We start from the raw sequence: 25,067 nt of genomic DNA, 5'->3' as shown, positions 1-25,067 counted from the left end.
GATATATTAAAACATGCTTTCTTTTCAATGGTGATAAAATGAAAAAATGTAATAAATATTTGACACATATCTATCCTCCCTTCAATTAATTATGTTGTATGATAAACATATTCCAGCATTTTGGAAATTTTTGGAAATTTCATTAAAAAAATAGATTACAAAAAGTCTAAATTTTAGTGCAAATTGATGGATCGTGCATGTCGATTACGCGTGACGACGATGCTTCTTATAAAAGGCAACTTCCAATTATGCGGCCGATCAATCACGTTTGAATATCGCCCAGCAAATTATCGGAAAAAATGAGTGCGTTGCGCAGAAGGCTGATGTAACGAGAACTCGCGCGAAGCGACTCGAAACGGGTGTCGTTCGAATGGACGTAGATGGAACGGCGCCATTTTTACGAGCGTCAGAGACGGCCCCGAGGCCGGAACATACTTTCTGACACGATCGGCAATTCGACGTCCGTGAACGTTACGCAGCGCAGATTTTGTCACTGCTACGGACAGTCATGAAGAACTGGGAAAAGAAAATGACGCTTGCGTTCCTTTCGGTAACGCTCGGGCACGAATGGAACAAAAGGAACGTACTTCACTTCAGCGCGAACGAGAAGGTACCAAGACGGACCAAATCCCCAAGGTCGTTTATTAGCTCGGGAGAAACCCGAAGTTAAACAGTGTGGGTGAGTTGTTGGAGGTGTTGGTTTCTCGTGCGAGTAGAGAAGGCGCCATCGTTTTGGTGGCGTCGCAAGGGTGGCGTCGCAACGTTGTGTACGTGTGTATGAGTATACCTGCGCCCGTGCGCGCCCGGATGGACGGCGGTTGGGGAGGGTGGAGAAGAGATACGGATAAATGGACAGGTAGATAAATAGACAGAGAAGAGAAGCGAAGCGAAAGAGAAAGACGGAACACCTAGATATGGGTTCTGCGGGTTGCGAACCCGCTCGTCCAGTAACGTGATTTCAGTTCGATATTTGATTTCGAAGCAGAATTAGAGTTCAAAATCCGTCTACGAGTCGCTGCGATACATTGTCAAATAAAGTTAACACCTTGCGAACGTATACATTGATTAAGTGCGCCATTAGAACGCTCATCAATAACATAATTCAATTCTGAGATATCTCAGAGTTCTCCTAATGGTTATTCGCAAGTGAATTATTCACTCCTCTAGAACTCGATACGTACAAATAATGAAAGACAGAGAAATATAATTAGTATAATATAAAAACATAAAAAAAGAAAATAACTTTATTTTGATCTTTGTAGATATAAAGTTCTATAATTGTATAACTGCTTTTTATTAGCTATGCTATTAGAGCACAGAGTTCTTGTCTTTTACAATCCGTGAACTTTTACATCTTCCATAAACATTTTCTTTGATACAAAATGTCGGCGGAGTAAATCGAGTAGGGCAGTGAAATCTTTTTTAAAACAGCAGTAAAGTAAAAACTTGAGTCAAACGCAAATAAAATGTTCCATCTATGACATTCAAGTTTAATGCATATAATTATTCTTTTCCAAGAGAAAAAGAAGTGAGAAAGAAAGACGAGGAAGAACGGCAGAAAAATTTTACAATACAGTATTATTCTTGAAAGTGTTATTTCTAAAACAAATATGACGTGCGTTTATTCTTTTTTTTTGCCGTCATTGAAACACAAGAAAAGGATGAATGTAAAATTCGATCGCGTCTAGAATGGCGCCGGGCCACGCCTCGGAGGAGCAAAATCGCCCACTTTCATGAAATATACGACCAGGCAATATTTTAAGGGCTCCTGGCGTAATAATACTATCGTGCCTCGTACGGCGTTATACCGCTGCTATGGCGAACAACCATAAAAATTCAACGAACGAGATCGTTCCCTCGCGATGTAGAACATTATACGGTCAAAAGTTAAGCACCGCACCTATATCTAATCTACCGTTATCTTCGTCGACAGATTCAAGCGTGGTCTTGATAGTTTCGCAAGTCGACAGAAGACGTTTCGCTCTCATGAGATGAATTTTACTCTTCAGACGATAATCGAGATTAATGTCATAGAAATTTCAAAGTAATGAAAATATATATAAAAATGTGATTATTAATTAATAATTACAGATATGTGTAAGTGTTAAATAATTTTAAAAATTTTGTTAAATAAAAATCATAAGCATTTAAAAAAATAATTTTTTCTCCGCTTAATATCACAATCTTACGTTGCGCAAAGTTTTAATTCAGTTTAGCAAAAATTAAACTAAAAAGAATGGTGATTGTTTACAAGATATTAACAGTTTTTCTTATTGGAAACACAAAATAAAAGCATCATAAAAATTCAATATCAAAAATGCAAATAAATATTAAAACTTTGTTTGCGAAACGAATTAAAGTAAGTATTTAATAAAAATTCGACATTAAAATTAATCGCCAAAATTTAAATGTTAAAAATTAAAATATTTCAACACAAATAATGTTCTATTAAACTTTTATAAGTTTTGAATATTTTATAAATTCCTAACTGAAAGTTTGCACAATAAATTTGAGATACACTATATAATATTTTGATGTACAATCAAAATATTATAGTCCGCAACAGGTTTCACGTCACTTCGCGGATTATGCTCATATTACTATTTTATTGATTTTCGCGCGCCGGATTAGATGCTGAGAAGAGTTTCCGTTAAACGTGAAAATATCTCCAGAGTTCAATTCGCTCTTTGATTTCATACTAAAGTATTATTCGATCGTTTTCATACATGCAGAATACTTGTAGACCGGTCAGGAATTTGATAAGAGCGAGCTCTCGACCCGACAGAAACGCCGTCGCGCATACCGAAGGCTCATTTATCCAGAAGAAAATCGTTAACGTCACTGTAATCTCCAACGTTTTCAGAAATGGGCGTAAAACTGGCGAAACATTCTCATAATTATGGACGAAAAATGCAATGAAAAAGACTATAAAAATTACGTACACATACATGCTGTACAACAAGCTATGTAAGCAATATGAAACAGTATTTATAAACACAAAAAATAAAAATATCGAAAAAGTAGAGAAGCAATGTAATAAGATACAGTAAAACAAACGAATTATCATATTAAGTAAAGCGATACAGAGAAAATTAAACGCTAATTAATTTTACGCTGTGCTTTATGCGGAAAATCATGAATTATTGATGCTCACGCGCAAAATAATTGCGTACACGCAAATTATGGAGTAAAGAAAACGGCCCATTAATTATTAATGCATGAATTAATATCGAGTTTTATACATAATGATTTTTATGTGCCGAATGTTGAGAGCTCGCCAGAGCGGGATTAATTACGATAAACTTATGCGCGCGCGAATGCGACGCTGTTAATGCGTGTGTATTATTGTAATTTTATCGCGAATGCGGAACGACCGTTCACATTCCGCTCCATATTTGTGCAAATGCTCTCGTCGAGGTCTCTGTCCGCGACTCATGTCACGATGATGCGAATAATCGAATTTTCCGCGATTTTCATCTGCATTTGCACTTGACGGATGTCACGATTTATTCGAACGCTTTTTCTTTCTTTTCCTCTCAGGCGATATTGTTCGTTCCTACTAATAAAAGTAATCAAAATACGCGGTTATACAAATTGTGCTATCAAAATCTACGAATAAATCGCGTATTTAATGTTAAACGAAAAAAAAAATTGAATTCTATTATATTTTTCCCCCAAAAAATATAAGTAATATCATAATTAAATTTCAATTGCTTTTAAAAAATATCATTTGTACATATTATATACATTATTAATAAAAATATACATGTACGGCAATAATTATCCAAAATGCATAACCATAATTTAACATTAATGTTGACAGAATGTGAGATTAAACATTATTTCGATATAAACTTTACATACAAAATACTTGCAAGTATCACATAATAATATACCCAACTTTAGCAATAATAATGTAATTAAAAAAAAACAAAAAATAATAAGTATCAAAAAATATTTATCTCCAAAAATAAATCTCTTACAAATGAAGAGATAAAGATGAATAAAAGGGAAATCAAAACTTAACGAGAAAACTCTAAATTGAGTCTATAGATCGCTGCGCTTCTTCACCTCCGTGGATTCACCTTCATATTTGGCTAGCGACATAAATGCGTTGTGAATAATACATGGCGCATAATGCGATACATACATATATATATATATATATATATATATATATATGCTGTGCACCCATGAGCCGAATACTAAAACAGACGGTCTCTTACATACGTGGCATGGTGACCACAAAGAAACACTGTCTTCCATCTTGAAAACTCTGCGGCTTGTTCTGCCTCAAAGCAGAAAATAAACCTAGTTTTTGCCTATATTGGGTGGATGATTCGCAAGCCGTGCAAGAATTTTCCTTCTAAAGCGGAACAAAACAAGCTCGCGGATAACGCAATACAATAAAAAGCACAAACTTTCATCAAAAATGTATGTAAAATAAAAATCAAATATCTAATTTACATGAATATAAATTACATATACACAGACAAACAAACAAAAATTTGTATTAAAATGCAGATTCAAAAGAATCTGTTTTAATTAATTGTAAATAATAAATATTGTGTTATAGATAATGCAATATTACAGAATATTTAACAGTTAAAGTAAAATTAATCTTTAGAACGTATAATCATGACAAAATTACATAATACAATCACAAGGTAAATATAATCGCGATAGAATTAATCATTATCCTGATTACGATCTCCTCGTTATAACTGGACGTATGGATATTAACAAAAATGCGACAGATATGTAAAATTAATGAAATGTAAAATATATGTCAATAAATGAGGTGAACAGAGATTTACTATGTTAAAACGTTAATAAACGTAAATATATGTTAAAACGTTAATTTCTTTGCACGATGTGCAAATTAAACGTCGTTAAATCAATTTAAGAGTTTCAAATAAAAAATGTGTATCATAGCGTAATTATGAAAAGATTAAACTATCATAAAAGATTGCACTTAAAAGCAAAAAGCCAGTGCACAAAAAAAAATTTCTCAGAACCAACTTGTCACAAAACAGGATAACCATCTAAGTGCAGAGAGGTTTATGTATTCGTGGTTAACGCAGACTTCATCATCAACCTTCTTTTTGCACCTTTTATATATCACTTTTATAAAAAGAGCTTAGGAAGCATCCTTTTAGACTAAATTATGGTACACGAGAGAAATCTTGCAATATTCCTTTTGCTTTTGAAGATAGAAACCACAAGGAAAGATGCAGCGATACTGACCGAATAGATTTGTATCGTGAAAATAAAAAGCTATATCGTAAAGAATAAAATACTGATCGAAAATAAAACGGATCAGAGTCGATCCAATCGCTGCTTTCAGCGTTTCCCAAGATCTACATTTGTTTTCCTCTGCATAGTAAAATATTAAAAATAAAAATGCAATTTCTAGTTGCCATGTTCCTCCGTGAATCACGTTGAAAAGGAACAGCGCCAGCTAATATATCGAAGTGGATTTACACAATAAAACTGAGTTGTCGGGATGCTAGAAAAGATCCCATAAACTTCAAAAACGAGAAATCAAGATTGAAAAAGAAAGTGGCAAGTAGAATATATCGATACGCTTTAAAAACCATCCGTTCGCGAAGCGTAGTCTCTCGATAGCCTGCGAATTGAACAGTTTGAAATATGAGAAAAATCATAGCGAAATCAATACGCGTCTACAGAAGTACGCGAATTACAGAGTTTCTTTGCATTGGAAATGAGTTATTGTTTGAAAATAATTCGCAGTAATGGTAAAGTGAGCTTTAAGAACTTTAACTGCATTCGAGTCCCGTACAAAAGGAAAGGGGGAATTTGGCTGAAGACTCACGCAATGCAAACACGACCTAAAAGTTTTAAGAGCGAACGACAATTCTTGGCACTTCTACCGACGCTGAAAATCCTTGCTTTCTTGAGATGCATTTTTCAGCGATTTCCCAATGAGCTTACTGGCTTTTCTTTTTGCATTTTCGTTTCCCTTTATTCGCTTCAGAAAGACGCCAGACTTATTGCGACGCGCAAATGTAAAATTCCGTTCGATGTTTTCTCAACCGTATAAGTCGAGCATCTTGCAGCGAATGAATATCAGAACGCGACGTGACATTAAAAGCTTATCGAATTGGTTAAAAATAACAAAAAGCGGGCGCATGATTGCGAATTATTTTCTCGACGAATATGCGCGAGGATATGCAAACGTCAGATGCAGCGCTGATTTATGGTTTATGCATCGGCAAAACGAGTATGCGGAAATCTCGGAGTCGAAAATGAAAATGGTGGCACGACGCGGCCGTAAAATTGCAGCGGGTGCGTCTACTACGTGTTGAGAATACAGCGATTGCTGGATGAAAGTCGTTTCTATAATGGCAAGGCGCGACAAAAAGAATATAAGATAAAGCTTTATCGTAAGCTTAATATAATGTAATATTAATTAATAACGTGATAAATTTCTTGCAGAGATATCATACTAACGTATTAAAATATCTCATTCTAAATATGAAAACCTTAATTATTATTTACTTAAATTTTCATTACTATTACTATTAAATTCTTATCGACCAATTTTTCGTCAACAAAATTGAAAAAATTTATTCCGACAGAAAATTAAATTAAAAGCATAGATAATAAGGTTGCTATTGTCGGTAACAGCAACGTTTAGAATTCGTAGGGGAGAAAATAATTTTGTCAGCCTTGTTTTTTCCTCCTTATCGCAATGAGAACGGCATAATATCTCCATCAACGAATTTCCCATTACGCTTTCCGGAACCTCTTTCTTTCTCTCTCTCTCTCTCTGTTTGTAGATACCGTCCCATTTAAAATGGTGGTCGTCGTATGTATGTAATAAAATGTAAAAGGACGACTCTACTTTCACAAAAAAAGGGATCCAAATATTTTTTATTGCATAAATTATATTCCTCCCCGAAAGGAATAATGGAAACCTATTTATTTTATCAATCTAGCAAATTGCGAGATCTCAGAGAGAAATGACCGAAAGCAATATAAATATAATGTCACATCCACTAGTTATATTCACAGAGCTTTCTTCTTTAGTCACGTCGAGACATCTCTACGAGTAACTAATTATTGCGTTTCGCGAAGAAACTTAATTTCCGGAACGTAACAAACGTCAAAGAGCCGCTAGATTGTAAAGTTTCTGAGCTTGCTATCAAGGAGCCCTTAATTAGTTAAATGTCATCTCCAACGCTACAACGCTACGTCATCTCCTTACGGTATACAAATCTCAACGCAAACGTCGCGATTATATGTTGCGTCAAATATAATATAAGACAAGAAATTAAAATGTCATTTATTCAGAATCGCTCTCATCGCAAGAATTATCAAACATAATGATCAAATTCTACATTAACTTAAGTTCAATAAAAGTTTAAAAAAATTTATCTTATTCCTTATTTTATGTAATAAATTAACATTAAAGAAAAAAGGAAAAATAACTATAAGCGAAGAAAAACAATGCATTTCTTGAAGATAAGCACAGATGTAACTCCACGCATTTATGTGTTAATTGATATAATTAAACAATTACACAATTAAGTGGCTAAGGCTGAAGTAACCTGATGTTCGGCTGGCACTACGTTATACTAAGTACGTATAATTTAGACGATATGCAACTCCCCTAAGTCGCCATAGATTCAGAGTAATTACGAAGTGCTGCGGCGCCGTCTCGACAACAACAACGGCTATGTGATGCAACGGCTACGCGACGCAGAGAATATGCAAGCGGCAAAGTTTTGTCCCCACAGCGGAAAAGTCGGTCGCAGAATTTTCTGGGAGGTGCTACTGCAAAGAGAATGCGAAGCACAACGAGAAAAGACAAACTGGAAGGGCCCGCAATGGCACAAGCCGCAAAAGCGAAGACTCTACTAGGATTCTAGAACTTATTACAACACACACCCCAAAGTAAAGCGACCATTGGGTGTCGCACTGTGCACATCTCGTTGTACGGAAATTCGTCGGTATTCGCTAACAGTTCTTTATACTCATCTACGGAACATTTATTCGTTTTTAAATATTAATTATTAATAATTTATATATATTAGTAATTTAATTATTTATTGCGCTGCAATACTTTTTTTCTCTCTCATTTATACCTTTCAATCTATCAACATTCTTGTTTTTACGCGTATACCTTGTAGTTTTTCTTTAAATAAAATACAGCAAAACCACATAAACAAACTTTTTCCTATCAAATTTGTTCACAATGTAACGAATACGTAAAAGTACAAATAACCGCAAATAAACGCATTTACTCTAACAAATAACTGCAAAATCGTTTTTGAATTTTTCTCCGTGTTTACAAAATGGTATTCATTTTATTATAGAGATTATTTTATTACGCAAATATTTTTTCTATTACCAATGTTATATATTAACAACAAAAAATATTATTAAGGAAATTAATGGTTAAGAAAATTATATGATTCAAGACGAAATAACTCAAACTATAACTTCCTGTTACAAAATTTTGCGGTAAATATTTTCGTAATTAACTATTAGAGTAGAAGGCAAACAGTGCTAAAGTAGTCAAATAATTAGCAACTAAAAAGAGAAGCGTTGGAAACGTGGGACATCCTATATACTATCTAATACTAATGCTTTCTAGTATTACCAGCATACTTTACTAGTCGAAATACGGCACACGTATCTGCGCTCTTTAAAGCGGTGATAAGAACGTAAGGTGTACGAGAACGTAACACGCGCCAAGACAGGAATTACGTTGCTGCTCTTCGTGAAACCGAAGATGCTACTGCGCCAAGTGGAAATAATCGTTAAGGCTGTCTAGCGAAATATTTATCTACTATCAACACATGTTTAAGGTTGTCATCTAACGTATTCTGCAGAATATAGCGATCTTTTCTAATTTACATATTTACACCTTTTCATATGGTCTAAAATCCTCTGACAAATATTCGAAATACAGATTTATCTCATAAACTTTTTCAACTTGGCTATTCGTAATTTTACTAATTCTGAAATTTATTGCATGTCCACCCTCGCCCGAAAAAGAGCTGTAAATCAAAGAATAAACGCAGTACATTTGCCAAATGTGCAAAATTCCTAATTCCATTAATTCTGTGAATGCAAAACAAAAAATGTATTTAGAGACTAATTAAATGAATATTTGCACAGGTTGTTCTCATATTGCTATTCGATCATAATCACAATTAGCAAAGTTTCTTTTCTTTTTTAGAAATATATTATCATGTCAGACGAAAAGACAATTTAATTTTCTTCTTGCAAACACGTTGAAATTAACTGTTGGTCCAAGACAAAATTACTCCAATAAAATATTAGCTCATCGAATCTGCCATAAAACAATATCCATTAAAAATATCGATCTCTACTTGTTCATAACAATCCGAATTATTCTAAAGATTTGTCTTATAGCATCTTTGTCAAAGACATTTTTTTAACTGTCTTAGTAAAAGAGAAAAAGAGAAAGATTTATTAACTGCATAATAAATATTAAAATCAATATCACATCGCATAGCGCAGAGTACATATTGTCATTCAAAATTATCAAAGTACAGCGAAAATCACGTCGAAAATATTTGTATAATAAACGAGCCAACTATATCGAATTTTTATATTGTAATCTCGAAACCGAGATTTATTAGACTAACAATCGTCCATCATGCAATCGTGCGTATCGTATTTTTAGAATATTTCATCGACAAAAGCAGCAAATGGGAACCGTTATTCACAGAATAACAGTTTTATTTTGTGTTATGTGAATTGGATGAAGCGATGATGAAACATAAAAGAAAGTGTAAAATTGCAAAGGCCAGCAAAGATACCGATTTTGAGTTACCGCGTAAAATGTTCGGAAAAAGAAATTTCAAGAAATAGCAAAAATAAATAAATAGAATAAACAAAAAAAACAAAAGCATATGAAAAATAACAGATTGATCATATTCCAACTTCTCTTGACTATATGCACACGAGCACTGTGCATTTTGAAGTGTCCTTTGTATACGTTGTCGACGTATAGATCAACTACGACTGATGCATCACCATATTGCCACGACCAATGCATAGGCATTTGTAACCCGGGAATATTGTAATGCCGACCTAGCCGCAGGAATTCTTGTAATACCTAAATAGTATTTCTAAAGTAATTGTAAAGAACATTGTAAAAGGAGCATTTGTGTAATATTAAAAAATATGAATACTGCACTAACTACGTTATTTTATACTGATTTCAGCAATTTAATTAAATATTTTTCCAGAAAAAATGTATTTATAAATTCACCACGTTTGTCTATATAAACAAAATATGTAAATATTCAAATTTATGTATGCATACTTATTTTACTAAATGTTGGAGAAAAAACTTTACGTAAGCTGTTCAAAAATATCGTTTGATAAAAAAAAAACATACTTTTCTTCAAAATTATTAATTGCATTGTATAAAAATGTTTATTAAAGTATATTAAACAAGATAAAAATAATATAATAGATCCTATGTCAAAATGACTGAATTAATGGAGCAATTATGAACACATGAATAATGACAGCGAACTTTAGCTGAAAGTATTCCGATTTCAGAAAGGCGCAGGAAATTTCTCAACGTCGTAACTAGAATGCAATACGAACGGTCGTAGAGTTGAACTAATTGATCGATTTTAATTTCAAACAACATTGATAAAGTGAAACTACGCGTGGAAGCAACGCGAGGAGACATTTCCTCCCGGGCGTCTTAGCCGCGGAGATAGAAACAGGCTGGCTTATCTCAAGACGTTTTCTCTCTCCTCTATTTCGTTCTCTCTAGTCATTCGTCAGGGAAGTCATAGAAGTGCCGGTAGCGAATACGGAATTCAACGAGAAGGAATCGATGTGACGACTGTGCGTACTAGCAAGGATCTACCGAGGCAACTTTCGGAGAATGAAGTAACGTAAAAAGACGGGCAGCTGGAAACGATTGAAAGAAAATCGATAAGTCAGTCTTCGGTGGAAAATATCCGCTCGGATACTCATATAGCTCCTGAGCACCGAGCCTCTAAAATCTCCTCGAGCGAAAATTACGATTTCGTTCTCGAAGCGCTTGTCTTTAAATAAATTTGCCTGATATCATCTAAAAAAAAAATCAAAGACTTTCACTGAATATTTGGTGCAACGTTAAATATCGTAAACCAGCATCGATCGTTAGCTCCAAGCGGCAACGAACTCCAACATGTTGAGACAAATCGATTTCTAGAACTCCCAGCCGGCACGAACATAAATTGCTGAGCTTATTTGGGCAAATTGTAAGAGCCACGCGCTGGCATAGGTAGCGGCGATATTCCGGACCCAGCGGCAATTAACTCATTATGTGGGCGAGATGTATTATGTCTACCCGATATTCCTGATTTACGAGCTAAGCACTAAATGAAATATGCAAACGTATGCACTGTAGATTACACTGTTAAACTGTTGCAAGTTCGAAACCCGTAATTTATAGTTATTTTAAAGTTACGACAAGATACCGAAACTAAATTTTGAAAAGAAAATATTGATGTACTTGCACACACACACACGCGCGCGCGCGCGTGTGTATGTGTGTGTGTGTGTGTAGATGACATATGACTTAAACTGCAGCAGTTCTCTTGAAACAAAAAGTTACAATGCGACAAATCAAAATGTATAACCATGATATTGTAGATTCTACTAGTTTCCGCAAACTTGAGTTACAGAAAACATGATGAATCCATAACATAAAAATCAGACTGTTAACTAAAAGTAACAAAAAAATAATAGTTAATATAATAAATTATTATTGCGCACTCATCGCAAAATGCTGATATCTAATTCTTTTATATTTATCAAAAAATGAATGAATATAATTATAAAAAGTCCACCAGATGTCACATATCACTGCCGCATAAAGTTCATTTCTCGACGACTTATCGGCAGCGTGGTAAGGCAAGTCTCGCGATACGACTATGGTGCATCGGATATGCATTCCGAAGCGCATAAATCTACACTGATTAGAAGGGGCTAAAATGCCGTAGGAACCGACTGAGAGAATACCGACAACTTTGCCAGGCAATTCCAAGACGGTGCGAGTTAACGCCACTTAAAGCGGCTCTACCAGCGTATAGCCAGGGATGAGCGTTGCAATCTATGCAGGTGAAATGTACGGATGGTAGCGTGCTCCGTATGGGTTCGTGCTCGTAATTAAAGCCCAACAGGCAACGGCAACACTCCACGCATACGCGCTCTTGATAATCTGCCTATTATGAAAAATGTTCGTAAATTTCGCGAAAAGTCGGTTAAATCCTCCAATGTACACATCGACCGTTATCGACAATTTCCAATTCCACAGTTATGTAAAATGTTCGATTAAAAATGTTCTCAATATGCGAAATCTAAAAACAAAAAATAAATTCATTTTTAAATTATTTTTAACAATAATTTTTGTTCTATAAAGTTATATTTTCTATATTATATTTATCTATAATACTTTTTTTCCATTTTGAATAAAGAAAATGGAAAAAATGCAGCTGTCTACTGTCAACTGTCGATATAAAATATCTAATATGACTGATATGATTGACAAGCACATTTAATCGAATTCAAAAGTTAATTGTGCAGAAATGCACATGTTATGCAGCAGAAAGAATCAATCTCGCGTGTTAAGCGATTTCAAGTCCAACAAGTAGACACGCTACCTCAGTAACCTATAGTCAAAGGAAAAAAATTTACTCTAAGTCGCAAGTAGAGCCGGTTCTAACGAATGATCAGCTGATAAGCCTTGTCCACCTCGTCCAATAAAAAGCTCACACCTAAGATCGATGTGATTTATTAAACGCGCCATTCTACGTGCTAGCAAAAACATTACTTTCTTTTCGATTAAAACCCAAGATTTTATCCCATTTTTAGTAGATTCTATTCCATTTCTTGTAAATAAAACTCACAAAGCAATAACGTTAAAAAATTAATAACAATAATTTTATTTATAAATCCTATTTGAAACTAGTATTTAACCAGTTATTTAAAATTAATATAACTCAACGTACTATGAAAGGCAACAATACACGAAGATATATTTCTAAATATATCATCAGTACTCTCTTCACTCGCATAAAAGACGAATGTAGTAAACAATGGATGAATGAATCGTCTAGTTATAATGCACCGTGGTAGAGAAACAGACACATTTAACAAACACTGTGACGCTAATATACAACGAACAATACCCGATGAAAAGAGAAAATTTCAGAAGGCTTGAAATAATTAACGGCTTTGCGAGTAACCTCCTTCGTCGACTTCAAATTGCACCTATTCACGTTGAATTTAAAAGTTTGTAAAAGTGCGATAGAACTTTTAAATTAATTAATTTTGATTATTCAAAAATGCATGAATGTTATGAATTATTAACGTATTTTCATGGTCTGATTACACAATTAAAGCTCGCCGTGTGTATTTCGTATGTAATAAAAAATGTATGTATGATATATAATATATGTAGCAAAAATTAAAATGTGTCACTTATTAAAAAATTAATATACACATATATATATATATATATATATAAAATTAAACAATATAAAGAATTATGACAAATTTAGAAATTGTGACAAACCGCGTGTTAATCTTTTCATATTATATTGTACTCGCGCTCGACATTCAGCAATAAATCGATGCATAACAATTAATTTCAGAATAATTTGCAAACCGAATTTACATCGATCGGCAGTTACTGCAATTTATTACAGTCTTCGGGCGAGCAATCAAAGCCGATAATTAAACTTCTAAACTTCGCTCGATTGCGGAAAGCGCTACGTAGGCAGGATTGCTTCTCCAGTATCAATTATGACGACAGAAACTCATTAAATCCATTAGATACCAATACATTTATCGAACACTTTCCGTAAAAATGTTTTTAATATTCAACGCATGAAATTTGCGCTTGAAAATTGAATTAGTGGCAAACTAAACTATTTTTCTAAAAATTGATGCTCTTCAATTACGTATTAAGAAATTATTTTACAGCAATACGTAGTATGTTCATAGACATGTACGTACTAAGGTTGAGAGTATTCTATATACATATTTCAACCTTATATTGTATCTTTCTTATACAGTAACAGTTTAATTAATGTACAACAAACTGGAGAAATCCATCGTAAATTTACTTCGAAAAAGTAACTCACTCAACGCGTCAGTTTCGTGCGTTAACGGTCTATATTTTAATAAATAAAATTGGTATATTTGCGCAATGACAGCAGAAGATACATGGAGAATGGTCTTTAAAATAACAGGCACTTTTTTAGAAAATGATAACGAGGAGTTCTCACAAGTTTGCACAGCATTAAAAAAACGAGTATACATACAAGAAGACTGAAGTATATTGTACGCGTGTGATATCGCAATACCAACTTTCAAACAACATTTCACATTCAATTTAAAGAAGATATTAAAATAAGATTGTTCTCGCGTTTATCGTTAAGCACACAATACAGAATGTGCCGTCATAACGGCGGTTATAAGAACTTGAAAAATATATGGCTGCGTGCAAAAAAAACTTACCTTTGCCATGCAGCTGCTGTCGATTCGTGTCAGCGCGCAAGTTCTCAGCAGTGTGAACCAATTCGTCCAATTGCGGTTTCTTTTGCTCCAGCTCCCGTAAGACGTTCTGCAATATAAATCAAAATGACATGGTCATTATTGCCAGGTTCTAAGCGGTTAATAACCCCTGTCGTAAGATACAGCAACTATATAATACGAAATCAACGTGCAAGTGCTTGCAGCATGCAACAGTGACGCAGCGCATAGTCTATATAATCGATGCAACGTTGAAACTGTTGCAAATTGCAGTCTAATGACTTAGAAGTCAACGCACGATGTACATACAACGCTTTCTTTATCCAAAAGTTTATATCGACTAAAAGCATGGCACAAACTATAAAAAAATAACGAGCGTTTTTTAGATATTTTCCATTCACACTCCAAAATTACTGCAAGTCGAATTTCCTGTTTCACAATACATTGACTACGAGCACAAGTATAATTAATTTTTTATAAATTACCCAATGCATACAAATGTCATTAATACAACATAAAAACAAGAATAATAAAAACGAGTATTTAACACACAGAACTAACATATGTCTGCAAAAGTATTAATTGACAAAAATAATCTTAACGCAATTGGAAGTATAATCTTGCTTTTCTATTGCTCCAAACGCCGTTAAAAAATCTATACTGGATATTCCAGGCAGCTTCACGTTCACATAAACAGCCAATACAATGAAAATTCTATTAAAAAAGCCTTCAGTTTCTTTCTATTGCACAAAGATGTCGGAAATCGAAAGTGTAAGCTTAGAGAATAGTATCTTTTGTATAATGTTCCGCGAAACAATAATTCACAGGTCGATCACCTGTTTTTGCCGTGCTGCTGTAGCTACCTTTTGCCGCACGAACCTATCGATCGCTTGTAAGCTTTCAACGTACTGAGCTCTATTCTCGCGGTTCGTTGTAGCAACCATTACACGACCTTTCATCAGAATAAACATATAGATCACCATCAGTATCCGGTGGACTAATTAACATGTAATCTTGTATTACATGCTGCTCATTGAACACAATATATTTAAAAATATATTGCGGCAAAATTACAGAACATTTTTAATTTTTTATGATTCAGTACAAAAAAGCAATAAAATTGTCAAATTTGATAAACAGTTGCATATTTTTATAATTTAAATATAGCAGAAATTATGTAAAGTTAAAAATAAAGAAAACATTTCAATGGCATTTATAATAACAAACATTTATAAAATATTGCAAAAATATTAAATGTATGCTTTGTAATAAACATGAATTTTTAAAAGCTGATTACAGAAATGTTTTCGTAGAATTCAAAATCCTATGAACAAAAGAACACACCTGAATGTAACATACAAAATACCATGGCTTTACAAAATGAGAGATGCATGAAATAAAAAATTAAAAACTTGCTAATCTTAAAAAATCTTTATAAAGATTGTGAAATGTGTTTAATTTAAAAAAATGTAAAATATTAAAACGCTACGAATTCTATATATGCATACCCAGAATAAAGAATTGTAATGTATACATAAATTCTTTCTTAAAATCGCTTTAAACGATCTCACTTTAATGAAAGAAATGTTCTTTTAATCCAAAAGCTTTAGAATGTCTCCTCGTCCTAGTAAAGCACGATAATATCGAGGCGAGAAAATGTTTATGAAACTGTCGGTTTCACAAGAGGATTACGATAACAATAACTATGTTAAGTCTCGCTAATCCGCGTCGCTCTAGATAAAAGGATATCAAATGACTGCCTTCCCGCACAAGTGCACCAAATCCTAATCCGATTCTCGTGCTTGATTGCTGATCAAATTAATCTTCGCAACGTCCACCAAGCATGAAATGTTCATTAGGTCTGATCCTCGTTACACTTCTTTTCCAATATCGAATATCTCGAAGAAGAAAGTTCGAACAAAGTGCTCCGAAAGATATTAACGCCTTGATAACTACTATTCCCAATGGATCCAATAACCAATTTCTCCGTTCGTAAAATTATTAAATACATCTTTAATCGATAATTGATACACTGAATATATAGACCAGATCCCAGAAGGTTTTGATCTTATTTTTAGTAACCTCATTCAATTCGCTGGAGACCTCTTTTCGGATCTGTCGTATATAATACAGGTACGTATAGTCGCTAAATGTACAAATTAGCCAGCTGCCGGAAAACTGCCAGATTAACTTGTTAATCTAGCTAATTCACTTTGTCCACTAGGATTATAGACGTGCAGGATTAAACCTAGCTTAGTATTACACGCACATATATATACACACCTTTCCTCACCCGATATGCAAATGACTTTCATCCATTAACAGAGAAGAAAAATAGTCTTTTTTTTCAATTCTGAATGCCAATTGATCTGTCTTTTGGAAAAATACAATTACAAGATAAAAGATGTAAAATATTGATAATGATAATCATCACAAGGGGTCTAATATTTTCATTTATATTCTATTCAAATATCAACAATAATATGACACGAGAAAATATTACTTCATGACATAGTAAAGAAAATCATCAATCTCTATCTTGGTGATACTTTTACTTCCATTTCCTATGTAGAGTAGAGTTATTTACATCCCGTTGACATAATCGATCGCGCGTTACTTCCGTGTCACCAACCGCTCGGAAAGCTGAATATACAGTCGCTTATCAAAAAGTTCCGTTCATGTTAATGGGGACTATAGCATGTGCAGAATTTTGTTACACTTTCGCTCAGTAAATCATTATAAAGATATCATAGTTCATTATTATAAATTGGATTTTAGAACTGCATGTACAGTGTTATTTAAAAGTACAAAAGTAGATCAAATAAATGCTCTTTAAATAGAGAAGTTAAAACTTTATGTAAAACCGTGCAAATGAAATTTTGCATTTGACTCCCATTCACAATACAATTATTTCTTTAATTATTCTCACTCCTTTTTACTTATGTGTCTTTTTGCTGTGAAAAGAACAAAAGAAAGTGCCAGTCAAATCGAGGGATGACCGTAGGCCATAGATAGGACACGTTAACCGAACACTCGACTCAAATCCATTCAAATAGCATGCAGCCAATAGCCTGACACATTTCCATTCCGCAGTAGTAACCAATGGAAATCCCGTAGGATTGAATTCGATGAAACAGGAGCTGCGAGAATTTCATCGAATATCCGGTGTCTCAACTATTGTGGACGTTATCGTTTACGTCCGTTATCGTTAGAGAGTAAAATTAGAGATGGATACAAAAGTTTTCTCTGAACGTAAGTACAAGCACTCGCAAATTTAATTCAATCTCGGCATTGACATTGTAACTTTTACAATTTTAAATCAGCGATGTCAATAACTATTATTAAACTCTTTCATCTTATGAATACTGAATATTATAAAAGTGTCAGATTAGAAATAGAATTGGCGTATCATTTCAAATAAATGAAAATTAATAAACTATTCAGTTCTGAGAGCTTAGCTGTGAAATCCTTGCTAAAATATTTAAATCATTATACAATTACACGAGAATGCTTTTAAAATCAATAGAAAATTTGTAAATCTCGATTAACGTAATGCCTTGATATCCATTATAAATACGATAATAATAGACAGAATTATAAAACTATAGATCTATGTTCTAGAAATATATATATATCTATATCCACAACTATAGAACTATTATCTAAAAATAAAAACTAGACATTCTATCAATGGTTATGCGTTTTCACGAAATGATACGTTAATTTGATATGCACAGGTTATGTGCTATTCTTAATAGTATAATATATTCATCTCCATATGCATACATTACTATACACACTTCTGATAGAAACTAACGTGAAAGCTGCATGTAGTAGACAAGCGTTATTGTTCTGTTGCTAATGCGATTAGATTGTAATTTATGCTGTATTTGGCCGTATAAGAGAAAAGCGCAAGACTCCTGATGAATACATATACTTATAATATATTGAAGATTTAACCAAATAAAATTAATATTGTTCAAGAATAATTCAACATAATCACATAAATAATAATTTTCAGCAATAACAATATTTAATTATTTATTTAATCCCTATAATTAATTTATTAACCATTTCTTGTAAACAAAATGTTTTATTTTTAAAAAGTGTTACTTCTAATAATTTCTATTATATAAATTGAAAACTAAAACCATATTATATTTCCGATATAACATTCGTACAAAATCTGCTATAATAATTCGTTCTTAACGCACCGCTAAATTTGAAATAAATTTATTCCTATATTAACTGTAGAATCAAATGACGTTATACAGGATAACTCTGCTAATTTCTCCTCTAACGACACTTTCCTTCATCTCCCATCGGGCATGTTAAACTTCGAACACCAGTACAATCAAGTTTTAATCTTCATAGAATGACTCTCACATAATCTGGCAGAAAGCCCGTAAATAACATCAGCGGGACGCAGGATCGATTTACGAAATAAAGCACAGTGTTGTGAATAAGTCTTGCGTAGCGTGGTAAAGTGTGAAATGCAAGCGTAATGTATCGTAAACATTTTGACAACGGTAAAACACGAGCGCTACACACTTCTCAAAACGCAACAAAATTTTAATTGATATAATAAGCATAGCGTGATTAATTAACTTGTGTTTATTGAAGTCCATTGATATGTAAAATTATAACAAAAAATTTATGTAATAATAAAAATAACACTCTAAAAAAGTACAAAAGATGCAATAAAGTGGAAATTAAAAAGAAGAGCAGTGGTAACAAAAAAATAAACAAACTAATATATCAATGCACTGTAAAATTTATTGACGTATTAAATATTTATTTTGCGCTTCTCATATAATTTAATTAATACTCTTCATCCAAAGCATATCTTTTTTGTCTACTCATTCATAAAGAACCAAAATATTTGAAACATACATATATACATTTCAAGTTTAGTAACTTTATGTGATGATGCATGAAGCTTTTATTAGCTTTATTGATATTGATTTAATACAAAATTCGTAAATTCCAATTTATCCATTCATGATATTGCTGTCACCCGCATTTTCATTATGTTGTAAACAGCGAAAATGAAATATTAACATATTTCATAGCGCATTTTATATCAACATATACTGATATATTTTCTCTATTAATTTTACGTGATATCACAATCTTCACTGTTTTCCACTTATACTATAGTATGCGCTATTTTCACATGCAACAAAATATCTTGAAAAAAAATCACTGGCAATCAAAGTTCCGGGTCCAGGAAAATAATGGGGCGCGAAATAACTAGCATAAATACATGCTACACGTATAGGTAAGAGGTGCGTGTTTCGCAAAGGGGAGGTGTCCCATTCACGACCAGACCACGAATAAGCGGCTCGTCGAAGAAAATTGGACACGAACAAAACTTTTGACGTCCCATTTAGTGCAATCTGTCGAAATGTTCCCGCAGAGCAGCAATTTACCGGGAAGTAAGCGGAAAGTTCAACGTAAAACTTGGCGCAAAACCCCAACACTCCAACAATGTTCGTAAACGTATCTTCGAATCACTCACAGCGACTAGGCATACCGAAAAAATTATGTTTATTATTCGTATTACGAAAAGATTTATGCAACTATCGGCGGCAACAAGTCCGCAATAAAATTTGCATAAAATATAACGCGAGCGTTGCGCCCAAGCGGTGCTACAAATAAATTTTATGAAGCATTTTAATGAAAAATTACAGTCTCTCTCTTCCTGCATTAAAATTTTCGTCGGATAACCGTCGGATGAAACATACATGTCGCCTATTTACGTGTGCTTGGACCAATTAAAAGACGTTTAAAAAATTGATAAAACTTCGCAAAAGATATAATTTATGAGAAACGCAGTAATTTAGTTTTCGACTTGAAGATATATAGCCAGTTAAAATCATCGGTGGTAGTTGCAAGAATAACTTCTCCAACTATGAAATATTCTCTCATAAGCGGCGCGATGCGTCTTACCCGATAATGTCGTTCATTACCCAGAGTGCAGTGTGGCGACCGTAGTAAGATGCGAAACTTACTCATATATTACTAGATATATTTAATCCAATATTTTAACTTTCTGTTTGCTGAAATAAATTTATACTCTCTGCTCTCATGATACAATCGTGACGTAATTTTCAATTACATTATTCTATCAACGTTTCTCATGATGACACAATCTTCGAAGAGAGAGTAAGATTTGTACTCACGGCTTCGAGAACTGGAAAATCGCGACTGCGAAAAAAGATGAGTAAACACAAAAAAAGTCGAGTCGCGTTGTATGGCGCGGACAAGGAAGGGTAAGCTATCGGACAGTAGCGCGGCAGAAACCGTTACTTTTCTACAGAAAATAAAAGAAAATACTACTAACAGAAAAAGAAAATGGAAAAGCCAGAGAAAGAGAAATGATTGCACAACAGAGGGTATCTCGCCGAGCTGACTTACGAGCGACCAACGAAAAATTTCACTGTACCTTCGTTCTCCTCGCATGCTTATCCTCGATGTTACGTTGACGGTTTTTAGTATGAAATATTTCCGCGAAGGTCGTAAATTGCTTTTCCTCTCGTTCAAAGAGCGAGAACGGCTCGTCTCCGTGTGACGATAAGAAGAATTCGAACGTTCTTCAAACGACATCGTTATTGCGTCGTGAACAAAGCGAGCGAACAAAGCGAAGAAACACAAGATTATTGAACAACACAAGCACTCCGAATATATCTTGGAAGAATGGCAAAGGCAATGCATTTGTCCCGCAGCCACCAATATCAATATCTTTTGCGCAAAATTTCTTTTGCTACAAGCAAAATTCGTTTCTAATAAACAGAAAATAGTTGCTTGCCAAGATTAATACACCAACAGAACGATTTATACATCATATCACATAGATGCACATGTGTGTGCAATTTTATACGCAATCTAAAGTTTACATAAATCGCAAACAATAATGACTATTTTACGTTGAATCTAATCTGATTTATAATACCTGTATAATATCGAAACACGCAGATGTATACAAATCTAATTTTTAATCGATAAAAAAATAAATAGTCAAAAAAAAAATTAAAGCATTGTGTGACGCATTTGTGCCATTTTTTCACACCTTTCTTGATATGAGATATAACACGGGATTTAAAGAGATCCGCATCGGATGCGGTCGAAACGTGGTCAATTTCAGATATCGAGACTGTTCCCGAGAATGTTGCTCGTGCAAAGCTTCTCGCCGATTTCAAAGAGCTATTCGCTTTGCTCCTTTTTATTCACTTACGTTAAAGCGAAGCTGCAGGGTGCCGGTGTACATAGACGACGCGGCCGATGTACCGGGCTGAGACTCCTTCCGATCCATCGCACAGGATCTCTCGCACTTTGCGTCGCGCACGAACCTTTTGATAGCTTCTTTTTTGTCTTTTGCCAGACACGGTCACTTTACGCTCGTATCTAGCCGGATCGAACGAAGCACGTCACCGGTTCTGCCAATCCCGCTCGCGAGAAACTTCCTAGTACTTTGGTGCAATCGCCAGCCGTTAAATCGGGACAACTCTCCGATGTAAAAAAGTTCGTACGCAAGCCGAATTAATGAAACGCCTATATACTTTGCGACATAAAATTTGTCAGTAATACTGGGCTCTTTCGATCAAACGATCGTTTATCTTCATGTAGTTTTGTTAAACAGGCGGGCTAAACGGTAACAGCAACGAATAAATGCGAACGCTTTTATAAAATTCCCGTTGAAATTTGCTCACATTGAAAATATCATATTTATTTGCCGGATTTCATAATAAACGGTGGGTTATTTTTAAGAGCAAAAACCTATGACCTGGTACAGATATTTTTTTCGACACAACCCAACGCACTGTTGCATTTACATCACACAAACTCCCGATATTCTCGCGCCTAGAATACACAGATATTTTCTACCTACCGTACCGTAAAATAAATTTCCCGTGTAATCCATCAATACGTTATCGTAATCGTTTACGCATCGTGCAGCGTAAAAAAATAAAGTAAAAACACGGTACATCTTGCATGTTCCCATGTGGTGTACCGACCGGCACGAAGCATCAATTTTTAATAACGTTAAAAGCAAGGAAGCTTACAAATTAAATCTTCTAAGAGAAGCCTTGCCTTTTATGGTGTGTGCATAAAATATATAGAACCAATGTTGATCGATAATATCTTGTGTATAGTTACTTAAGAATGCCAATAACGCATCCCTTCGCATTTTCTTGAGCGGACGAACAGAAGCCGGATGAAATTTTATATGAGTAACGATATGTTCTAACGTAAAATACATTCCCTTCGGCTAAATAGAAAGATATTAGGAGAGACAAGATGTCAAACCATCGCCTGACAGACTGTCAGCTCGCATCAGTTTGTGCCGACCAAATCATTGATGTAACATAATGCGAACGGAACGGCTACCCACATTGTCAAAACTACGAAACATCCGAAATAGCGTTAAAGCACATAAAAGATTCAATTTGAATGCAATGAAAACACTTTCGGAAACGGACGTGAACTACCCCGAAATCGGATGTCACCGTTATCGCGAAAAACTGACCGACGTTTATTGGATAATAAAAAATATTTATGTCCGTATTGTCGTAAATCTTTGATGTCGTTTATGTGCGAGACATCATAAATATTTAATTTTCACCGCCACGATCACAGTTGTCGCTCCTTCGAAAGCAGTCGCTGAAACTTTTTCAATATATTTAATATTACGATGTATTTCGCCTGACACTTGATCGATAAGAAATTAAAAAAAAAATATAGAATTTATATCAAACATTATGTGTACAGCAATAAATGTAGCATTATGTGTACAGTAAGCGCAGTATTGCAATAGATGTATTCTATTGGCAAAAATCGATTTTACTTTTTGAATTATATATATATAATTCATGTAATATTTCAATAATTCATTCAACAGTTATATTTCAGAAGATGTCTATTTTGCAATTGAAATTTCGACTATAGAATATGTATTTTAATATATCAAGTAATAATACAATGATTTTTATAAAAAAAAAAAATTATGATTACATTGTGCAATAACTTCAAAAATTTTCTATATAAAAAAATGTAACACTTAATAGTTATTATTTTACGTCGTACAAGAATAATTTACAAACTTTATAATATATATTCTAATCTCTATTTATCAAATCAAATATTGTTAAAAATTTTAACAACACATTTCACTGAATCATCTTAAAGTCCTAACAAAACGTTCGAGTTTCGACTAGCCGTATAGTTTGAGGGGACAAACCAGTACAGTTTCTTGTTTTACTGTTCGATATTCGTTCGGTGACGTCGGATTTTCGCGACAAGGAGAGAGAAAGAAGTCGTGAAACAAAGACAGACAGGAGACTGGGTATGCTGTATCGATTTTCATTTCGTTCGGTATTTCGCCGGCTGCATCCCTAATTTTCATTGGACCCTTTCATCAAAATTGCGTTATCGATTCTACCCGCGATAACAGGTCTTTAATATCGGCAACAAGCGCATTCAATTAAACACAATAGAACCGTGTGAGCGAAACAACAAAGGATTGGATTTTAAATCACTACATAAATAAATATTCATGAGATTTACATCCCAAACCGCAAGTTGTTTGCGAGAATAAACGCGATAAATTCATAAATAAATTCAACACTAAGTAAACGTAAGACGATATTAAGCCGATTATCGAAAATATTCAAATAACAACTATCCACAAATACACTTACATACAGTATCTGATTAAAAAAATGCACTTGTTATCTAATCCTATCAACAAGTGTGATTCAATAATCAGTCATAGAAAGTTTATCGATAACGTATCGCTGGAAGTTGACAAAATAAACGTGACGCGTTTTCTCAGCGATGCGTATCACCGATATCTCACGAGAACCTATAAATACGGAATTACAGATTTTCGGATAATCAGCTTCCCATTCGTTAACAAGGCAAATATTTATCATCTGCCGTGCACTGACTAAATAACCACGTGCGCAAACACACCGTTCATCGAGAGCTACGTTGACACTGAAAATCATTTACTGTGCCCGACGATGGATATAAAAAGTACAACCGAGAGCGTAGCGAGAAATGCGTTCACATCCAATCGATCGTCGATGATCGTATCGATGGTTATTAATAAATATCCCCGGCGCCACTACATGATTTTCGAATGCGTGTACATCGATGGAAGCGCGTCGTCAAACTGAATTCAACATCTGACGCTGTTTCATGGGTACCCTTGGTAGCTAGGGAACGGTATATATCTATCCTCAATCCTATGGGATATGGAGCCCATAGGGTGCAAAATTCGTGTGGAGGAGGGTGCCGCTTAGTGAATGCTGCAAACCGTGCAAAATTAGAAACAAACGCGTAACGATGATAAAAGATTCATATTAATTTTTTCATCGCTCGCTCCATTAAGCATAATAGAACATTCTTTTTTTATGCAAAATAACTAAACCAAAACATTTTAAGTCAATTACAATACTAAACTTTTATATAATAAAAAGAACGCTAAGACAATAAGCATTAAATGAACATATGTC

The 25,067-nt window shown here is 34.1% G+C and overlaps 1 protein-coding gene across 15 annotated transcripts in view; it reads right to left on the bottom strand.

The window, feature by feature from the left end:
- Positions 1-25,067, bottom strand: part of Dys (Dystrophin) — a 419,847-nt gene that overhangs the window by 279,625 nt on the left and 115,155 nt on the right. For all 15 annotated transcript variants that reach the window (XM_067355317.1, XM_067355318.1, XM_067355328.1 and 12 more), the window contains one exon: positions 14,533-14,638. In XM_067355317.1, coding sequence (XP_067211418.1) covers positions 14,533-14,638 — 106 coding nt within the window. The remainder of the gene's footprint in view (positions 1-14,532; positions 14,639-25,067) is intronic.

Source organism: Linepithema humile, chromosome 5 (genome assembly GCF_040581485.1).
Source record: "Linepithema humile isolate Giens D197 chromosome 5, Lhum_UNIL_v1.0, whole genome shotgun sequence".
In the NCBI taxonomy this organism is placed as follows: domain Eukaryota; kingdom Metazoa; phylum Arthropoda; class Insecta; order Hymenoptera; family Formicidae; genus Linepithema; species Linepithema humile.
Note: the sequence above shows the minus strand (reverse complement) of the source record. Positions and strands in the feature narration are given on the sequence as shown.